Raw genomic sequence first — 22,689 nt, 5'->3', positions numbered from 1 at the left:
TCTTGAAAGCCAATTTCTGTCAAGAACTTCACTGTGCATGTAGGATTTTCTTCTGCTTTTTTTGAAATTATTGCAATTGTTTTATAATATCCATTTCTTCATTTTGTTTAGTACCAAACTGTATCCGACATCAATTAACCTGAACGAATCTGAAAAACTAGAAATCATGAGAACTATTCATTTCCTGCCATTTTCCAATTTTTTCCCATAGCTTGAAAACCGTTGAATTTATGAGGTAGTGGTTTTCACCGAATTAATTCTCTCAAAAATCGAGCCCAAAAAGTTGTTATTAATTTTTTCTAGCTCAAAAGGATGAAGGCTAATATACGAGGAAGGAAAACTTTCGGTAGGTAAAACAGCTTCCCTTCTTCATAAGATTTCGGCACGCCACTGGTCAGGAAGCTTTTAGGATTCTGCACATGCTGATGTCGCTTAGGGTAATGCAATTCTCGAATATTCCTCGACGTAATGAAGATGGGATCAGATTCTACTGAAAATGTGACACTTTGGAAACGTGTCGAGATCTTCAAACCCATATATTTTGATGGAATGAGGTTATTGAAGTTTTGTTCGGCAGCTGAGTGCTGTCTTATAGATGTTCCGGTGCTATATAGTAACCTTGAGAAGCTTTTCATCTATAAGGTTGCAACGAAGCTCATCATGAAACCTCTTGTCACATCTCCTGATACATTTGATAAGTTTTCATACATTTTTGTTCCCAAGGTTTCAGTTATCTAACATTGAATTGAATCACTCAATTTCCTCATCTAATGACAAGTTGAAGATAACTTAACTAACGTTTTTGAGGGTTTTGCAAAAAATTATTCGATTCTTGATATGAGTTAGCCGATTTTGAAGATGCTCCCTCTCTCAGGAATTTATGTATCTCATACTGGAAAAACTGATGTAATCATCAGTATAGCATCCAGTGTTCCTTGCTATATACTCCTTCCATCTGAATAGCAGAGACTGGTGACTTTGCCATAGAATGGTTAGGTTTATGTCCTAAGCGGTTCCGATCTTCCAAGAGATGCGCTGCCCACAACGTCATCTCTTGGGCAAGCAAAGGGTCACTATAGGATGGAATAATAAATCTTTTTTTTTCAGTTTATCTAATCTATCAAATACTACCTCCTTTCAAACGAATATCCTTTCAATTATGTTGTAGAATATTTTTCTTTCAGCTGGTGTCCAGTAACACAACTCAGAGAAACTGGCGTGGTATCCTCATAGCACTTTTGGTCATCGTTGTAGTGCTAGCACTGATTGTAACTTCTGTTGTATTGCTGACACCGCCAGATGATGGACCAAGAATCAAGGGAGAACGGTTCAAGCTGACTGATGTCATTGGAAGGGAATTTCAGCCATTGAGATTCAATGGAACTTGGGTATCAGGTAAGAAAATATAAAGATTAGTTTTGAAAAAGATTTAAGTTGAAGTCAATCTCAAAGAATAATTGATCAGTTATTAGCAATTTGAAGAAGAAGTTATTGCAGAGAATATTTCGGAAACGTTCAAAGGACTAAATAAATAATAGAAAAATGAGGAATATACTGACGTAGAGTCAAAAGCTTTTGAGTACTCGTTAAGTCGATTGCATCTTTGGAGACGTACATCAAAGAACCATATAGATATAAGTGGTCTCCAAGGATGCAATTGGCCTATAAATAAAAGAGCGTTCAGAAGCTGGGTGACTGGATCAGTGCTTTCCTCGTGCTTCTGCACGAACTCTATATAGTTCTGAAGTACAATCAGCACGGAATTTCACTTGTAATTTTCTATATGTACGTAATATACGAATCTTCAGTCTCTAAATGCAAGTTTAAACTTGATGGTCTCCTAGTATTCAAAATATTCACCCTCGAGGTTTACTCATTATGGAATACAAGTTTTTGTATGTTTCCGTTCTATTTTATTTGTTTCTTTGTTCCTTCGTCAAATATAAACCTGATAATTTCTTTCCTGACCCGAGATTCGAACTCTTGACCTTCGGCTTAGAACTTGGACCTTAGACTTAGAACCCAACATATGACATTGTGTTGCGTTCTATTTTTTACTCCTGTTTATTGAAAAAATTTTGTTAGGAAACGAAAAAGTCTATGAAAAACTCTGACATCTCGGTCATATATATTTTTGTTTTTCGATACCCTTCTTAAATTACCTATGATTTCGGTTGAGCTTTAGACACAAAAGATCTGATTTGAAAATTGAGCCTTAGAACTATACAGAAATATTCTTCAAAACATTTTTCTTGAATCATTTTGCAGTGTTGTTTCAGAAATATTTCACATTGTGTTCCTCATAATCTTCACCGTTTTTCTTTTCCATATTGTGAGCGTTGCCTTCTTATATTTCTTCGTAATTTTTCTGGAGTTTTCTGTCGATATAAGAAGTAGTTTCTGTTTACCAGGAATTCCGAAAACTGATTCCACTCACACGCGTTTGTTTTCGTAGTATGAAAAGGCACCTGCTTGTCAATTTTACATTGTATTTCTTTCAATGGATAATGAAAGAATCTATCCTCTTCTTGGTGGCTCACTTCTTGAGTAACTGAACGAAAAATACATTTTCGATGCGACATACAATTGACTATTTGAAAATACTTACTTCGTAAGCTATCTTGAATTTGAGAAATGTGCTGGAATCGCGGATGTTTTATCGGTGTAAAACAAACATTGCTATGGAAACCTTCTCACAGTTCTCACCAAAAATGTAAGGAGAAAAACAATCATCCTGAAGATGATCACAATATTTACTGATTCAGAATTTTAGCCTCTAACGATTCGAAGGAAATTGATTTGAATTCTTCCCTCCATAACTAATCGACATTCTTCCAGGTAGTTTTTCATCGAGAAATTCAATTGAAAAACCGTTTATTCCATCATTTGACAAGCTGAAAAAAGCAAAACGATTTATCATGGTCTGTTTCTGAGAATTAATTTGAAACGCTTCTGTGAATTTTCTCGGCCACGCAACTGAAGCATTGCTTGCGTCTTAAAAGAGTTCCTATGCGTGTTTTTTGTTTTTTTTTGGGAATGCGGAGCCATTTGCGAAACACGAAGGTTGTAAACGGTAATTGTGGAAATGTTGTCAGATGCCTACATTGCGGTGTAATGCCCTATTGAGGCATATATATCACAGTGCCTCCACTGATGTGACATTCGTTTTATTAGCGTGAAAATTATGAGCCAGATTCATATGTATTTTGAATGTTTATTGCTGCATTTGAATTGGATTGACGATTACTTTTAGGTGAATAATAAAAATTTTTATCATTGTGTTTTCGCCATTTTGCAACATTGAGGCACAGTTTTCACGTGACTATGTCGATGTACTGAAGGACTTGGGATCTTCCTGAATTTGGGATTCATACAAAAAGAAATGATAACTAGAATGATTTCAAGGAAAAGTTCTCATAAGCTTGGTTGTGCAGTCACTTTGTTTTCAAGTAAAAATTATTTTCAAAGGACTACACAACGCATCGAAAAAATTGGCTTTCGGTGAATTTACCAACTTAAGTATGCATTTTATATAGTTATAGCGCTTCCGCCAAATATCAATATAACATACAGCTGTTCGTACATTTTCACTTTGAAGCCGGAAAATCAAGGTGTTAAGTTTTCGTTGGACCACACTGTATTTAATAAGTGTTATTCATACTATAATCATCGACAACAACGGTTAACTTTTGTCCAGATAAAAAAGTTGGCTCTACTGAAGAAATTATTGCCAAGGTTGAAGACTATTTCCAACACAAAAACGAATATTTCTACAGAAATGGTATTGAAAAGTTAGAGGAGCGTTGAAATACGTGTATCACTCTTGGAAATGTGGTCGAAAATAGTCGAATTTTGAAGAAAAAAATTTGCTTAATGAAGTGTTGAACCAATTTCAGATGGATATCTAGAGAAAGAAAGATAACGAAAAAACATGAACACTTTTTATATCGAAAACAAAACGTTTGTTGTTGTTCAGGTATGAAACTTTCTCATACTCCACTATATAGGTATCTAGCAACTAATTCTTGAACACGTTCCCAGTAAAATTTATGTCATCAAGATAAAATACGCTTCAACTCAAAGTATAAGAATAAGTTCCTCGTGAACTCCAACTATTCCGCTTCAAGAAACTGCACAACCTTAATAACTTCGAGTAGGTGAAATGAACCAAACTTATAATAAAAGTGATAAAGAAACTGCTTTTTACCGAATAACAATTATGCAAGTTGGCTCCCAAAACTTTCCTAAACCAGTCTACATCGACATCGCTTTCTATAAACCTCGTGGACTTTCCAAGATACTTTGAGCCCATTAGGTAATGAATTAGAAATGCCCAAGACAAAGTTCATCGTGTAAGGTCGCTAAACAGCTTTGGGAATCCCGAAGGAATAGTAATTCAAAGTTCACATCTTCCATGTTCTCCTTGTGATTAAATATGGGAAGACAAGGCTATAACGTTAAACAAGGGCAACAGAGAAGGTACCTCAAAGATCCACAAGGGATTGGCGGAGATTGAAATTAAGTTGGACATGAATGGAGAGATAATGAGAACCTACTTGGTGATAAGCAACAGATTAGTGAATCGGGTTATTCAGTTCTAGTATGTGGGCTGAATTGGGGGCTTCTTATCGAAAGCGAATAATACGGGGTGTTTCCAAATTAGAATAAAAAACATTTCTAATCATCGGAATAAACAAAATACCTACCACAGAAGCTCTAGTTTGACTATTACTTGTACGTGGTGTGTGAATGCCTAATCACAAGTATGAAAACATGTCAAATGTGAAATGCAACCGCAAAAAAACAAATAGAAATCTTTTTTTTTTCTTTTCAAAGTTTAAAAAATATCCACCTTCATATTTCCTCCCTCTCCAGATATTCTCCGTTATACAATTTTTTGATTTGCTCTTCTCCGAAATTTTTATTCTCATCAAGCAACAAATCAATTTTCACACCGTTTACATTCCTAAATTCCCTCCCCTCTCTTAGATCCCACAATTGACAACTCTGATTAACGAGGCTATGAAAGAGTTTTCTCTCAGAACTCAAAATCCAATGGCTCGGTGGTGATCTTTCTCTCTTCAATTCTCATTACCATGCACATGCAGAAAAGTCGTCTCAGATCAAAAAAAACAACAGATTCTGTATAGAGAATATCATTCCACTATCTCAGAGGCCTCTGGAACATTATCCACCTATACACAACATTTAGGTTTTCTAGCTGTTTTTCACATACACCACTCCAGCCAACTATCCCTTATGCCAATTGTGATTGGACAAGTGCATAATATAGTATTCTCAGATATTTTAGGTCGAGATAGTTTCTGAGGCGTCTGAACTTGAATAGCATACTTTTTAGAATTTCCACGATATTCCCAATTTGAAGGTCCCATTTCAGATGTCGGTCAATAACAATGCCAAGATACCTCACCGACTCAGCTTCAGGAATATATGAATTGTCGCCCAAAATAAGCGATCCCATATCTGGTAATCCTCTAGCATATGACGAGAATGGCCGGTATTTAGTTTTCTCCAAGTTGAGTGTGAGTTTATTGTACCTGAGCCATTTTTCTATAGCTTTGAAATCATTTTCTGCTTCACACTTCAGTGATTGCCATGTTTTCCTCTCGTAAAATATTGCAGTGTCGTCTGCAAAGCTTATAAATTTTCCCTTGGTGTTGAGAGCTAACAAGTTATTAATATATAGAGTGAACAGAACACTGTTCCTTGTGGAACTCCATTTGTGGCATACATGGGATCGCTCAATTCTCCTTTAACACATTCTCTGTTCTCGTTTCGTCAAGTAATTCTCCAAATGTTCATTCATATTTTCTCTTAACCCGCAATCGTATAATTTTTCCATCAGTTTCTTATGGCATACCGTATCAAAAGCCTTCGAGAGATCAACAAATATACAAAGAGATGGTTTACTTTTATCCAGCGATTCATGAATATATTTTGAAAATACAAAATCAAGAAAACGAACTTTTTTCTAGGTGTCGCTTATACCCAAAAGCGATTCATATATTTCTACACGGATTGAATAAATTTCAGATATCTATTCATCGAATTTCCCAGATCAGATCGCATTCACGACAGTGTCAATTTCGTGGATATTCGCATGAAAATGCTTTTCCAGCAGTAGTTTACACGGAAAACGGTAGTCACGCCAGGGAAATGAAATGGAAACGGGCCCTATCTGAATTTCAATAAAGCCCGATTATATTTTACTGCATAATTGAAATCACAACAGATATGAAATGGAACGGTTGCCGCAGTCAATCATGGCCAAACGTGTTTCGGTTAGTTGACATGAATTCAGAAATGGTCATTCGTGAAATTGCCGTTCATTGGTTGGTGCGATGGCACATTACGGTGGGAAAATAAATTCGTTTTCATTTTTGACGATAATGAAGTTTCGGTGGTTATTGGAATATGGGATTGAAAAATCCGATGGCATGCCCAAAGTTGTATCGATTATCGGAAAACCGTGTATTTCTATTTCAATTCGAATGAATTATTATTCAGTGGGGTTTTTCACACTTATTTAAAATTCACATCGACATATCTTTCAATGAGCCATTTCAGTAAAATGAAATATCAGGCTCTGTTAGTTTTTAACTTCACATCGATGACACTTATGAACAAATTTTTTATTATAAAGTTTTTTCAATATAAACTCTACGAATATGATGAGAGAGAGAGAAAAATTATTAATAGTATAAATACTCCAACTCATTGAGGTTGGATTTTCAATTTGTTTTCATTTTTGACGATAATGAAGTTTCGGTGGTTATTGGAATATGGGATTGAAAAATCTGATGGCATGCCCAAAGTTGTATCGATTATTGGAAAACCGTGTATTTCTATGTCTATTCGAATGAATTGTTATTCAGTGGGGTTTTTCAAGCTTATTTAAAATTTACATCGATACTAGCGGACCCGACAGACGTTGTCCTGTACACACGTCTTTAATTTCATACTTTTTTTAATGAGCTGAAACAATCTGGACCGCTTTGATGAAAATTATTATTGAAAAGTTATTACTTTGTTAAATAAATAACAGCATCGTAAATGAAAACTTTAACTCATTTTAATGAAAGGTGAAAAAGCTTGCACTCAAAACATTTTATAACATATATATTTATTTTTTTTTAATTTACAAAAACTTAATTTATCGTAATGCCATTGGATGTACAATATTTTTAGTTAGTCCATGAGGAGTATAAACAAACAAACTCGATGGTTTTCCAACTCTGGAACACGCAACGTACAATTGGCCGTGAGAAAAACACGGATTTTCTATGTCTAAGCCACAAAATGTCATCGTTTGACATTCCAAAATCAACAACTCCTTATAAATAAGAAATTAATTGAAAAAAAATTTTCCAGTAGACCAAACTGTAAATCTAAACCATTCTCGAATCTCCACGAACACACACAAAAAATTTCATCAAAATTGGTCCAGTCGTTTAGGAGGAGTTCAGTCACATACACACGCACACAAGAAATATATATATTAAGATATCTTCCGATGAGCCATTTCAGCAGAATGATATATCAGGCTGAGTTAGTTTTTAACTTCACATCGATGACACTTATGAACAAATTTCTCATAATTATTTTTTTTCAATATAAACTCTACGAATATAACGAAAGATAGAAGAATTATGAAAACTATAAATATTCGAGCTCATTGAGGTTGGATTTTGAATTTGTTTTCGTTTTTTACGATAATGAAGTTTCAGTGGTTATTGGAATATGGGATTGAAAAATCTGATGGCAGGCCCAAAGTTGTATCGATTATTGGAAAACCGGTATTTCTATTTCAATTCGAATGAATTATTATTCAGTGGGTTTTTTTACACTTATTTGAAATTCACATCGATATCTCTTTCGATGAGTCATTTCAGCAGAATGAAATATCAGGCTGAGTTAGTTTTTAACTTCACATCGATAACACTTATGAACAAATTTCTTATTATTAATTTTTTTCAATATAAACTCTACGAATATAACGAAAGAGAGAAGAATTATGAAAACTTTAAATATTCGAGCTCATTGAGGTTGGATTTTGAATTTGTTTTTGTTTTTTACGATAATGAAGTTTCGGTGGTTATTGGAATATGGGATTGAAAAATCTGATGGCAGGCCCAAAGTTGTATCGATTATTGAAAATTTCTATTTCAATTCGAATGAATTATTATTCAGTGGAGTTTTTCACACTTATTTGAATTTCACATCGATATATCTTTCGATAAGCCATTGGAGCATAATGAATAATCAGGCTAGATTAGTTTTCAACTTCACATCGATAACACTTATGAACAAATTTCTTATTATTAATTTTTTTCAATATAAACTCTACGAATATAACGAAAGAGAGAAGAATTATGAAAACTATAAATATTCGAGCTCATTGAGGTTGGATTTTGAATTTGTTTTCAGTTTTTACGATAATGAAGTTTCGGTGGTTATTGGAATATGGGATTCAAAAATCCGAATGTCCAAAGTTGTATCGATTATCGGAAAACCGTGTATTTCTATTTCAATTCGAATGAATTATTATTCAGTGGGGTTTTTCACGCTTATTTAAAATTCACATCGATATTTCTTTCGATGAGTCATTTCAGCAGAATGAAATATCAGGCTGAGTTAGTTTCTAACTTCACATCGATGACACTTATGAACAAATTTCTTATGATTATTTTTTTTCAATATAAACTCTACGAATATAACGAAAGAGAGAAGAATTATGAAAACTATAAATATTCGAGCTCATTGAGGTTGGATTTTGAATTTGTTTTGGTTTTTTCACGATAATGAAGTTTCGGTGGTTATTGGAATATGGGATTGAAAAATCTGATGGCAGGCCCAAAGTTGTATCGATTATTGGAAAACCGTATATTTCTATTTCAATTCGAATGAATTATCATTCAGTGAGGTTTTTCACACTTATTTGAATTTCACATCGATATATCTTTCGATGAGCCATTTCAGCAGAATGAAATATCAGGCTGAGTTAGTTTTTAACTTCACATCGATGGCACTTATGAACAAATTTCTGTTTATAAATTGCTCTGAATATAAACTCTCTTTGGTTCCATTTCTGGCGATAAGTTCGGGGGTTATCTGAATATGCCATTAAAAAATCGTTCAGTAGTGGCAGTTCTGCTTAGGTATATACGTGGCCATTCAGATAAACATGAGCTTCATTTGATTTTCTTAGGGTGCATCTTTAGAACTTTATGCGAAATGCATAAGCATATTCAGAGAGTTCGGGATCATCACGAACAGACCGATAAACTGGTTCCAAGTTTTCTTTCGTTCTCATTAATCTTGGGCGACCTTTGTTTTAGTTAACCTCGCGTTGAACAGGTCCCTTCAAACTTTTGAACTCCATTCCGAATGAGAGAAAAGCTTGTGATGAAACCCTCGAATAAAGGAAAAATCTCTACGTGCTATAGTTTCAGAATTAGCATTTTTGTAAAAACCTAGTAAGCACAACGCGTGATCCGCTCCCGGAATACGCTAACGATTGTCACATCCTCCACGATCTTCCGAATCATTGCTTTTTGAAGGCTTTTAACTGATATTGAAACTTTTTGCGTAACGTCTCTTATGGATTTTGAAATGTTTTCCTCACAATTTACTATTTGAATCAGCAACTGCATTCTTCTGAATTCTTCACATTTCATAAGAAACAAATTACATAGGCGTACAACTTTACTACCGCTGTTTTGTTTTCGTAATTCGAAGCTTCATTGTAGAAAACTGGTTATACATTTATGATTCATAGTATTGTCAATCGCTGGCCACTACTTTCTCCCATCTTTCGGGCAGCGAACGAATCCTGCGTTGAAAAAACTGGTCATCTTTAGAACCGATCCACGAATCGATTCAATTTTTCACTTCTTCATAAGACCGGAAGGGCTTGTCAGCCAAGCCGTGCGACATTGATCGAAACAAGTGTAAGTCCGAAGGTAGAACTTTCCATTTCAACGTTTACAAGTATGTCTTGACTACTTTCGCAACATGGGGTCGAGCATTGTCATGCTATAAAAACACTTCATCATGTCTCTCGTTGCATTGCGGCCGTTTGTCTTTCAATGCTCGGCTAAAACGCATAAATTGCGTTCGATAACGATCGCCTGTGATTGTTCCAGTCGGTTTTAACAACTCATGATACACTACGCCAAGCTAATCCCACCAAATACTGAGCATGACCTTAGACCGTGAGTATTCGGTTTGACCGTCGGCGTAGAAGCATGACTGGTATTTCCCCATGATTTTAAGCGCTTGGAATTATCGAAATGAACCCATTATTCGTCTCCTTGCAGAAACCCTTTCCGTCTTTGACTTGCAGGTAGCTGTTCACAAACGCCGTTCAACATGTCTCAGCAACCACTCGTACGGCACCCAATTTCCTTGTTTCTTAATAATTCCCATGAATTTCAGGCGTTTTGAATAGGAACTTCCAAGGAGTATGAAACTTATTAATATGGTTTTTCCGTTTAGACCATTGAACTCTAAGGGATATAACATTCACATACCAATTCTTCCAGTACAACTAATAGCATCTGGAAATTCAATAAGGTCGTATTCAGTTATCCATTTGAATCGTCAACCAATCACGTGATACGAATGTGTGATAACCAACCGTAAATCACTCGTATCAGTTTCTCCATCTCAATTTCCAAGGCGGTTAATCTGCTTTCTCCCAACGGCAGCGATTTTAATTGGGATTTTCTGCATCCGCGCATTTCTCTGATTTCCGAAACTGCCTCAGAATTCCGCAATATTAATCACGAGATGGAATTCTGTGGAATGAAAGAAACACAGAGAGAGGAGGCGCTCTTAACAATTCACTATCGCTTCCAGGTTCTATAAAATGCGGGGATTGGAATTCTGTAATTTTTGTCTCCGAAGTCGCTATAGCCTGAAAAAAAAGAAGCAGAGTGAAAATTTTTGTAGAGAATTGAATTAAGGTTTTAATCAGTAAAATGGCTTTTCTATTGATGACAACGGACAATGAATTACGCCATGCTTGGATGGCTATTGAGGTGATCAAGACGAGTTTATTTTTATAATCGGGAATTGTAGATTCTCCATGGTTTGCACTGAAATATTTTGCGGTAGTTATATACTTCATAATTTGAACGGGCTCTTTTTTGAACGCGATACGCAGACCAGGTACTAAATGACACTTGGTGACTATAAGTAATGAAGTGTAGGTGTACAACTTTTATTATGTTCAGCGGTTTATTCAACCGTTCCAGAGTGCTTGCAAATCTCAACTACTGCCTTAACGATTAGATAAAAATGATAATTTCACCGACAGTGACTTGTTAGTAGTCCCACCATCACTCAAAGCTCAGCTCATAGCAGCCTCAAGAGGTTTCTAATATAAAACAGCTAGTGCTTGACACTCCACTAGTTTGAACTAGTGTGAACTTAGTAAGACTGAGAATGTGAATCGATCCTTAACGTGCTCGGAGAAGGAAACCAGGTTAATCTTATTTGGGTATCTTGCCACTCCAGGATACTTTGCAATGAAGCAGCAGACCGATTGGCTGGGGAAGGGGAGTCAATTCCTTTCACCGAGCCAGAGACATTTTGTGGCTTTACAGTCAGTCATCAAACGATGAAAATTTAGGATTGGAAACAAAAGAGGAAGCTTGCGTTCTGGCAGGCAATCAGTGGCTTCGGCCAATGATATTACTTGGCCTCTCTTTGGACAGGCCAAGTAATATCTATCCTACTCGACGAGCTGGACTGAAAAAGTTCTGTCACTCAGTAAACAGGAACTGAGGAAACTGACAGGCGCGCTCTTGGGACATTGTCCTGTGGGTTATCATCTAGAAAATATTGAAACAGCTTGTCAGGACACATGTCGCTCCTATTAAGATCCTACTGAGACAGCCAAACACTTGCTTTGCGAATGTGAAGGTGTTCACCAGAAAAGGCTACAACATCTTGGTTCTTGGTTTTTAAAACCAGAACAAGTAATGAATGTAGCCCCCAGAAAGGTGTTAAAGTTCATTAAGACACTATTGACTGACTGGTAAACAGCGCGGGGATGCACAATAGATCTTTAGGTCAAAGTGCTCCCCAAGTCATATGATCTTCCACCCCTCCTCTAATCTAATCTAGGTCGGTGAAAGCACCACAAATTTTTGTTCCTGACAAGAGGGAATGTTCCTCCGGAGGGTTATTCCATAGTCCAACTCCCATTGTTGGACCGCTGGTTTAAATTGTTCGTTTCCAAACCCAAATGGAGGCCCAGGGCCAACAGCTGTTAACATTAATGCTCATTTCAGAAGTTCGTGGGCTTTTTCATTTCCCTCAATGCCACAATATCTCGGTAGTCATAGTAGAGTTATTTTATTGCATCTTACATAACTTTATCTTCTGAAATGTTGACAATTATCTTTTGAAACTTGGTACTAACGTGAAAAAAAAGTAGTATAACACTGCATGTGCCATCTGGACTTATTGAGTGAGGACTTATATCATGTATCAAAATCGATCCTTTCAAGTATGCATTCATAGATTTTCTTAGATATGGGTTTTTTCTATTTGTTCCAAAAAAGGGATGGCATTGTCTCACGTCATGCAATAATTTCTTGTTATGTCACGTTGCAAATTCATTTGTTGATAGTACTTCATTGAAACTGATTGGATGTTCATGCTAAATGTCGAGAATCAATTACATTGATACGAATCTGCTGAATCTTGTTTTTGCAACAATTAGAAAGATATCATTCCGATCGCATTGAAATTTTCATTTGGTTGTCCACTAATTGAGTATAAAAATTTTGTTGTCAATTTTTTAATTTTGAAGACTGAAACACTAGTATTATATAAATTCATGTCTCATTTCCCTTGAAACAGTGAAACCCTTCGTGCTAGGCTCCTTAATCAATAACATGCTTTTTCGATACAACTACAATCGTAGAATTAATTCATCGAGTAAAGTTCGTGCTTATAACGAATCAAAATGAGCAATACGACATTTGGAACTAACTAGATTCTAATTGAAAAAGGTCATGCGACTAAATCATCAACGTAAACCTGAAAATTACGATGTCTCTGCATTGCTGAAATAGAACAGGATAAACCACGGCTTATTTCAAGTTCTCTACTTGAATGCTGCAATTGCGCCAGAATGCAGAAGAGATAAATCATAAAGAACGACTTCGCTATTGAAAGCTCGAAAGTAGTTTACATAATCTTCGATCTACTCAAGCCAACTGCAGGAGCAAATCGTATAAAAGCTGCTCATGCGATGGGAAAAAGTGGAATCAACTTGACATAACACGATAGGCCATAATTTCGATTTTGAGCGCTTGTTCTTCGACGGATCGCTCGATTATTTCGTATCAAATGTTGGTATTTTCGAATTTTGAGCACGGAATGGTTCAAACTACAGGGTGTCTCATTTAAAAGTGTCCAGCGTCAATAAATCAACAACGAATCAGAATATGTGAAAACACTCAGATAGGTCGATTTTTAATGACATGGGAACATGAAGGTAGTTTTGTACCACACATGTATTCATGTATTCAAATTTGTATGAACATGCAGTTTGTGAATATTCACAAAGTTACATGGTGTTTTTATGGAATTATGGTACCGATAAAACTAAATAATAATAATATATTTATTCCATAAATTATTAACAATATCAACCATATTACAAAATCATGTTCAATCATCGGAACAAACAAAATACCTACCACAGAAGCTCTAGTTAGACTATTACTTGTACGTGGTGTGTGAATGCCTAATCACAATTATAAAAACATATCAAATGTAAAATGCAAACGCAAAAAAAAACAAAAAGAAATCTCTTTTTCCTTTTCTTTTCTTCCCAAATTTTCAAAAATATCAACATTCATATTTCTCCCCTCTCCAGATCTTTTCCGTTATACAATTTTTTGATTTCCTTTTCTCCGGAATTTTCATTCCCATCAAGCAACAAATCAATTTTCACACCCTCTACATTCCTAAATTCTCTTCACTCGCTTAGATCCCACTATTGACAACTCTGATTAACGAGGCCATGGAAGAGTTTTTTTTCTCAAAATTCAATGCTTTATTTCCTTCTTGGACAGTCGTGCATTATTTATCACTCTGATCTCAAGGGGAAACAAACCATACAACCTCTAACCGCAGGAAGTTATGAAAAAATATTTTTAACAAACAGTATTAGTAGAAATTAACCACAAATTCTTGAATTTCATACGATTAGATTAGATTAGATTGCATGCAGCGATGGAACCATGGTTATCTTTTGTTCGAAGACAAAGCAGAAATAAACAATAAGCTGATTGAAAAGCGTTAAATGCTTTTTTTTTCTCTTCATGCATAACAGAATCTGCTCTGCCAGGTGTAGGCAATACGCAAAGAGATTATTGCTATAAGAAAATTCCTTTTCAGTATTCTGTATTGCAAAATTATTAGAGGTGCGTTTTATTATTTCTTAATAAAAATTATAAAAAGGTTAACACGTTGGAGGAGATAAAGGAAATGTTGAAAATTTATTTTCAGAACAATGACTGTTCTAGGGCTACTGCGAGGATTTTTTATGAACGACATCCTGAGAAAAATATTTATCATTTATTTATCATTCAGTTGGTACATAAATTTGAGGTAACAGGATCATTAGCAAAAAAAAACATAATCGCACCCGTACGGTTTTGGGGGAAAATGATCAAGTCGCTGTAATTGGTCAACTGATGGCTGAACGGGAACATTGTGGAACTGTTGGAAAGTTGTCACAGGAAACTAGATATTCAAAGGCAATTGTCCACAGAATAATGAAGCTGGCTAAATTCATCATTATAAAATGACACTTGTTCATGAACTGAATGAAGATGATGGTGACCGGAGAATGGAATTTTGCTGAATAATTCCACAAGAATTTATTGAAAATTCTGTGGTTCTGTGTTGGTATTCAATTTATTGTTCAACAAGAACCACAAAGAGGTATAGGGTCATCAGAAGCATTATTATTATTATTATTTGAACTGGGGTCGTTTTGGTTCGGTGAGCCTTCCGGGAACTGCGACCATGCAGATCTTTTGTTCTCTATCCAGGACCGGCTTACCCATGTGAATGGTTCTTAAGCCAGCCAGCTCCGAACACTTGCATACCATCTTTTTGGCTGTTTCTGATTCTGATCCATAGAGCCTGCAAATCTCGTCAGCTAACTTTCCTATACGGTACAAATGATGTTTGTACCGACAGTGCCCCGTCAGCAGTCCCACCATCACCCGAAGCTCGGCTCGCGACAGCTTCAGGAGCTTTTTGACGTAGGTAGGTAAAATCTTCACGAATTTCTTTGCCTGAACAAGTCTAGGAGTGTTAGTTCAGTGGATTGTCCTGCTATTCAACTCCCATAGCTTTACCGCAGCTTTATATTGGTCTTGTCCTATCCCACAGAAAGGCTCAGGTCCAGCAGGTGTTAACTATAATGCACTTTTTGCAAGTTCATCAGCTCTTTCATTTCCTTCAACCCCACAGTGCATTGGTACCCATAGTAGAGTCACCTTATTTCCTCTGGCCATCAGAACCTTAGAAAACTCAATATAAATACTTATAATCTAATAATCTATTTCAAATCCACTTACAAGGTAGAAGAAGAAATATTCGAATTCAGATGCTATAATATTAAAATACCCTGTACTTCAAATAAATCCATATTAATCATATTGCCATCAAATGCATCTTATAATCCCTGACATTATCTTTCGCTCACAAAACAACTATTCATCCCATGAACAACAAATTATCTTTCCGTTACACTCCCTTAGCGAAAATCCATTCGACATAAGTGGTTATATCTTCCTCTTTCACTGTCGACTGACTCGATACCAAAAAGCGTATATCAACAGCAATACCTCTCAGATTCAACAAATATTTCCAGAACTTAATGGAAGTGTCCATCAAAGTCAGGCCGAATTGAAAGAATATACAGCCATCTGAAACTTCAGACGTAGCCGCTAAAATTGAGTTTCATTCTTGTTTTCGGCGGGACTGAGATTTTATTTATAGAAAAGGGTGTCAGGTAGGCTAGAATGAAAGCCAACCGCGCAGCAAAGGTCATGGTTGAGTATACGTAGAAACCTGAGGCTAAACGAAATTTGGATATATTGTCTGAAAAAATTATATTTCATATACACTCATAGGATTTGAATATTTTTCAGCCTTGGTTAACTAATTTAAACTAACAACGTTAACGGAGTTTCGAAATTCTGGGATTTTTATTCATGGTCTAGTCAGTTTTTTCACTTCAAACTATAAATCTGAGAATTATCAAACTCTATTAAACAGTCCGGCCATAAAAGCGTTCAGCATCAATTTGCACTTGGCTATCATATCAATTACACAGTTATATATGGCAGCAGGCAGCTGTGTTCACGTTGTCAGTTAAAACCAGTAAACCTAGAGTTAAACTGATTCATGTGCGTTAAATTAAATATTTTCAATATCGTGTGTTTTTTTTCTTTTCAGATGAGGAACTCCTGTTCAAAGATCACTTAGGTGGAATCAGTATACTAAATGCTTCCAATATGACTGTGAGAACCCTAATGTCAAACCAAACCTATGTAAGTATCGCAGGTAGCTGTTACAAATAAAAAAGCCATTTGAACCATTAATTTCTTTAGTGTATGTTTCAACTTGTGTATTACGGATGAGCTGATAGAGTAGACTGGGTATGGTTTGAACGATTTAGCTTTTTGCCCATAGCATTGTAATTATACATAGGCGTACAACTTCGCTTCCGCCCTTTTTTGTCGAGGCTTTATTGTGAAAAACTGGCAATACATTCAAAGTATTTTCCATCGCTGGCCACTTCTTTCTCCCATCTTTAGGGCAGCGTACGAATCCCACATTGAGGAAATGGTCATCCACGGATCGAACCAATTTTTTACTTTTTCATAAGACCGGAAGTGCTGGTCAACCAGGCCGTGTGCCATTGGTCGAAACAAGTCTGAGAAGAGCAACGTTTAGAGACGGCACGTGGGTAGGATTTCCTATTTCAACGTTTCCAAATATGTCTTGATTACTTTCGCAACATGGGGTCAAGCATTGTCATGTTGTAAAATCACTTCATCATGTCTCTCGTTGTATCTCGGCCGTTTGTCTTTCAATGCTCGGCTCAATTTTGTTCGACGATTACCTGTGATTGTTTCAGTCGGTTTTAAAAACTCATAATACAATACGCCGAACTAGTCCCATCAAATCTGAGCATGAGCTTGGAACCATGAATATTCGGTTAGGCCTTCGCGTTGAAGCATGGCCGAGATATCCTCAAGATTTTCTGCAATTGGGATTATCATAATAAACCCAGTTTTCGTCTCTAGTTAAAATGCGATACAGAAATTCCTTCCGTCTTTGCCTTGCGGGCAGCTCTTCACAAGTAAACAAACGCCGTTCAACATCCTCGGCTTCAACTGGTACGGCACTCAATTTCCTTGTTTCTGAATCATTCCCATGACTTTCAGGCGTTTTAAACTGGCTTGTTGTGCCACTCCTGATCATCATGCTAATTCTGCATCTCCGTAAACTTTGTCTCTTCCAACACCATGGTGGTCTTCGATGTCAAAATCACCTTTCTTGAAGAGTTGAAACCACTTTCTGCAAGTTCTTTCACTAATCACTGATATTCAGGAGCATTTGATGAGCCTCAGCCGCATATTTCTTCATATTGAAGCAGAAAATTAAAATCTCCCGCAAATGATGAGAATTTGGCTCCTAAGCTGACATGTTTAATCGAAAATAACTTTTTGATGTAGACATAAATCGACTGTTATTTCGATGGCATTATGTTAACCTGAGCTTATTGTATTACAGCAAAGCTGCGGAAGCAAAGTTGTACACCATTATATTCAGTCTCGAACTATTATGAAATGACGGTTGCCACATTGTGCAAAAAATCTGTGGAACTCATGAATTCCAGTTCTTTCCAAACGGAAACCCTGTCTTTTCCCCACTCTCCCAATTTTCGTATATCCCTTCCCCTCGCGCGACAGTATATCCGATAATTGAGCCTAACGAGTAAATATGGCCCGCTCAAAGCAAAGGTCAGAGGTCCCCCATCAGTTCTATTTAAATCCACAATTGACATACCATCAACACTGTCGGAAAACGTGTGATACCAGCTTAATACGAATAGTTTCACCCCCTGTTCGATGTCATTCAATTATCCCTCTCTTGCAGTTCGTCTGAAATGAGTTTTCAATTGTTTCAGTTTAGGCTGAATCCTGCCAGATTTCAGCTGTCGCCCGATCAACGATATTTGCTGCTGGCCCAAAACGTGCAGAAACTGTTCAGGCATTCCTATCTGGCCCAGTACACGATATACGACATACAGACCGGGTGAGTTTTGGGGCTAATGGTGATCTATTGGTGACGGGGGGATTTTGCAGCAGTAATTTTTTTTTTTTTGTAGCCGGGTTGTTTATCGAGAAGTGTCCCTGTTTTTAGGGGATGATTTTTTGGCGATTGGTGAGTTTCGTGATTTGACAGGTTAAAGATAAATCTTTATTTAGTGTTTTTTGGACGAAACAGAACCGTTTTGATGATGAATGATGTAATTTGCTTTATTTATGAGGGGAGTATTCGAAAACATGTGCATTGATTTGACATTTCGTCGTTTAACGTGATATGTAGGTACTTTTGAGCCAAATGAATGGCAATTCGAAGGGAATTTGAAATGCGAGCTCACGGCTGTTCATGGTCCAACAATCTAACGCTCTAGTCTTGGATATTATTCATTCTCAATTGCCATTGGTCGTCCCAAGATCAAAGACTCCACGAAGATAGAGCGGTGTGGGATTCTCGATGTGATGCATAAACGTATCAGTTAGGGCCAGTTCCATGAATCCATGCGGAAAGACTCCTTTTGGTAAAGACCTCTTTGTTAGAAGGTAGCCCTTAAACAAAGCTTAAAGAAGCTCCGATTCCATAAGAAAAAGACTCCTTTTGGTAAAGACCCCTTTGTTAGAAGGTAGCCCTTAAACAAAGCTTAAAGAAGCTCCGATTCCATAAGAAAAAGACTCCTTTTGGTAAAGACCCCTTTGTTAGAAAGTAGCCTTCAAACGAAGCTTGAAGAAGCTCCGGTTCCATAAAATAATCTGACCTTTCTATAGCTCTAAAAAAAACACCCTTTAGAAGCTCATTTAGAAAGCAAAGATGAATCTTTTTACAAAATAAGGTATTGAAATGTTGGAAGGAACGTGATAGTACATGTTTCGCTGTTAAAGTTCACTTTATAGACCAATTTTAGTCGAATTTTTGAAAAAAAAAAGTATGGTTACTGGTTAGGCACGGGAAATTTCAATAAGGTGTTAATACAACCTGAGCTCACCAAAATTGGAAAGCATAAATCCTTCAAAACGTAGTGCTATATAAAGCCTCAACTACCAATAATTATAATCATCGTCGGCGATGTATATCTCATAAGACAAAGCGATAGTCCCCAATTTAACCATTCCCCATGGTCCGTTTCAGCATGAACGAAAGCCTCGGTTATCCTAATCTAAAGGTTTTCCAATTAACAAAAACGAAAAGCCCTGATCACATTGGCGTGGGCCATTTATAACCTCCACAACCTTCGGAAAATTTTCCTTGCTTAACACAACCGATGTCTCTAAATTATTCATGGGGCAGAACGGGTTCCATACCAAGGGCGTAGAAATGGGGGTGGGGTCCTAGGGGTAATTACTCCCTCATAATATAACGAAGAAGAACGAAAATTTCTCCATAAAATGAACAAATAATCTTTTTACTTCTCTTTAAAATCGACACAGCAGCAAGATATCGGACCCTTTCAAGGTTTATGAGTTTATTATCGCTCTCAAGATGTTTACTTTTATTGCACTACGGGCACGTCTAAGTCCGAGGTTTATTATTTTCCTTTATTTACCCGATTCTTCGTTGTTTCGGGTTTTAGTATCATTTTCGTCTCAACATTTTAAATTTTAATACTTCAGTTATCAAAGAACTGAACTTAGTTATTCGCATCGAAAATTCTACAATTTTACAATTTAAGGTGTTTCATTCAAATTGCAGTTTATTCGTGAAGACATCAGTTTTAACTTGACTATATAGGGTGTGCCTAACATGGTGGTGTAAATGACAGATTTCTCGGGTCATTTTAAGGAATAAAGTGCTCTAACATGTTCCAAAATTGAAAGTACAAACAAAAATGATAGATTCTTCGGATCGTTTCAATTAATATAATCCTATAACATTGGTCCGCAAAAGATTTGTTTTCGAGATTCAGAAGTTCAAGTTTTATTCACAAGATATTTGACGTAAATTTGGCATAGATATTTTAATTCACAGTTTTTATCATATGATATTCTTATTTTGAATGCAAATCTACAGGGTGATATTTCTTCTGGAAGGATGCCTGCTTCTTTCTACCAGAACTTTTTTTTGGTGAACTACTGGTAGTTTATAAAATTGTAAATTGTTTTTGTCAAACAATTTTTCAGTAATCCTCAGGAAAATTCAAATCATTATAAGATCCAGTGAGCTGTGATGAATAATAGTTATTTATAATACAAGTGCAGAAGGCATTGATATTCTTCCACGAGTTCAAAATTCAAAAACGAGCCACGAAGTGGCGAGTTCTGGAATGAACGAGTGGTAGAATGAGCCTTCTGTACGAGTATTATACATTATTTTCTCTAATTCATTGCATTTTCTTTGAAATTAATGAAATATTTCCATAAATATATTTTAGTGATTTTTGCATTGAAAAATGTTGGTTGGCAGAACTGATTTCTTTAAGGCAAATTGATGAATTGACAGATAAAGCCGTGGCGGAAAGTTCGGAGTACCAACATAGAATAATAAAATATAACCATGAAAACTGTGCGTTTCTGATATATTCTCGCACGATTTTGTTCTACAAGATGTGGAAGAATGAACGGAATAACCACAGAATTAGAGAAAATTAATTATGAGTTTTGGTAATCATTTACCCAATCTGTAGAGATGATTAATGAAGATTCAATAAACTGTTATGCATAACAAAAAAGTAGGACTAAAAGAAACACCCTGTATCTTGAAAACAAAGCGTTTGAGGGCCCATGTATAGGACAATTTATTCTTTAAATTATTTAAGTCTCTCATTTTTCTTCGTAACTCCAATTTATAGGAACATCCTAAATAAAGGGAGAACAATCGAATCGGTAATCAGAAAAATACTATTATTTCGAGTAATTTTTGGATCAAACTTCGTTATCAAACTTTTCATTCTCACATTATAGATATGAGTGAATATTGTCGTCTAAATTTTTTTTTTTCGATTACTCCCCCCAAGAAAAAAATATATCTACGCCCTTGTTCCATACCCGTTCGGAAATACCAGATAGTCCAACATCAAACTGACGGCGAAATTCGTGAAAATTATTTATTCATGTAGAGGCTTACGTGTAGATAGCATAAGCGCAAAATAGGTTTTATCCGGAAACAGAATTATTCAGGTGTTTTCCTCATTGAAATTAATGGATGGTGAAATTCACAATCAACTGATAGTATATTAATTAATCGATTTTGCGAGTCTGCTGTATAACTGTAATGAATCGAGACCGCGATATAGGTTGGTATGCGTGTGTACGTTCAACTAATCGAGAACAATGTGGGGATGCCTCATTATGCAGATTCGAATTTCAGTTCATAAATGAACAAAGCGGTATGAAATTCCGGTGGAAGTTTAGGTATTTAACAAGTTATTATTTGATTAGTTTGGCCTTTAATTTATTTTTGATATTATACAGGGTATTTCGTAATTTGACGCATGATCCTTTGAAAAGCTCACACTAGAGGTCATTCGCAATGAATAAGGTCCTGTCAACTGAGGGTCGAAAGAGGATAGTAACTGAGTTTGTCAATTTTCAGGAAATCCAGAAAGTGCAAATTTAGTTGATACTTTCTTGACAGCTACAATGAAATTATAACCCAATTTTACGAAGCCAGAGAAAAACGAGCTTCTTGGTGCTAATGATATGGAGAGCTAAATCACCACTGATAGTCAAACCACGCTGAGATCCCTGGAATCGTGTTGCCAGAAGTCTCTGCTGACTTGGGAGTGCCGTAAAACCATAAAGCAACTGGCCAGAGGCAATAAAGTGACTCTACTATGGGTACCAGGACACTGTGGGGTTGAAGGAAATTAAAAAGCTGATGAACTTGCAAAAAGTGCATCAAGGTTAACACCTGCTGGACCTGAGCCTTTCTGTGGGCTGGGAAAAGATCAATATAAAGCTGCAGTCCAGCTAGGAGAGTTGAACAACAGGATAATCCACTGGACTAACACAACTAGACTTGTTCAGGCAAAGAAATTCATGACGATTTCACCTACCTACGCCTAAAAGCTCTTGAAGCTGTCACGAGCCGATCTCCGGGTGATGGTGGGGCTGCTGACGGAACACTATCGGTACAAACATCATTTGTACCTTTTGGAAAAGTCAGCAGATGAGATTTGCAGGCTCTGTGGATCAGAAGCAGAAACATGGTATGCAAGTGTCCGGAGCTGGCTGGCTTAAAAACCATTCATATAGGTAATCCGGTCCTGGATACCAGAGAAGTAACGTCCAAGGCCCTTAAGAAGGTTTTCAGTTTTATTAACGTCATTGACGACCTCCTTGGGTTTCCAGGAATGAGTAG

At 36.4% G+C, this 22,689-nt stretch overlaps 1 protein-coding gene across 3 annotated transcripts in view; it reads left to right on the top strand.

Annotated features, from left to right (window-relative positions):
* Positions 1 to 22,689, top strand: part of LOC123688854 (inactive dipeptidyl peptidase 10) — a 114,938-nt gene that overhangs the window by 35,963 nt on the left and 56,286 nt on the right. The window contains exons 3-5 of one of the 3 annotated variants that reach the window (XM_045627578.1): positions 1,188 to 1,395; positions 16,519 to 16,613; positions 18,260 to 18,387. In XM_045627578.1, coding sequence (XP_045483534.1) covers positions 1,188 to 1,395; positions 16,519 to 16,613; positions 18,260 to 18,387 — 431 coding nt within the window. Of the gene's footprint in view, positions 1 to 1,184; positions 1,396 to 16,518; positions 16,614 to 18,259; positions 18,388 to 22,689 lie in introns of those variants that run through there. The other 2 variants (XM_045627577.1, XM_045627579.1) reach the window with 2 other exon arrangements.

The sequence above is a fragment of the Harmonia axyridis genome, chromosome 1, assembly GCF_914767665.1.
Source record: "Harmonia axyridis chromosome 1, icHarAxyr1.1, whole genome shotgun sequence".
In the NCBI taxonomy this organism is placed as follows: Eukaryota; Metazoa; Arthropoda; class Insecta; order Coleoptera; family Coccinellidae; genus Harmonia; species Harmonia axyridis.
Note: the sequence above shows the minus strand (reverse complement) of the source record. Positions and strands in the feature narration are given on the sequence as shown.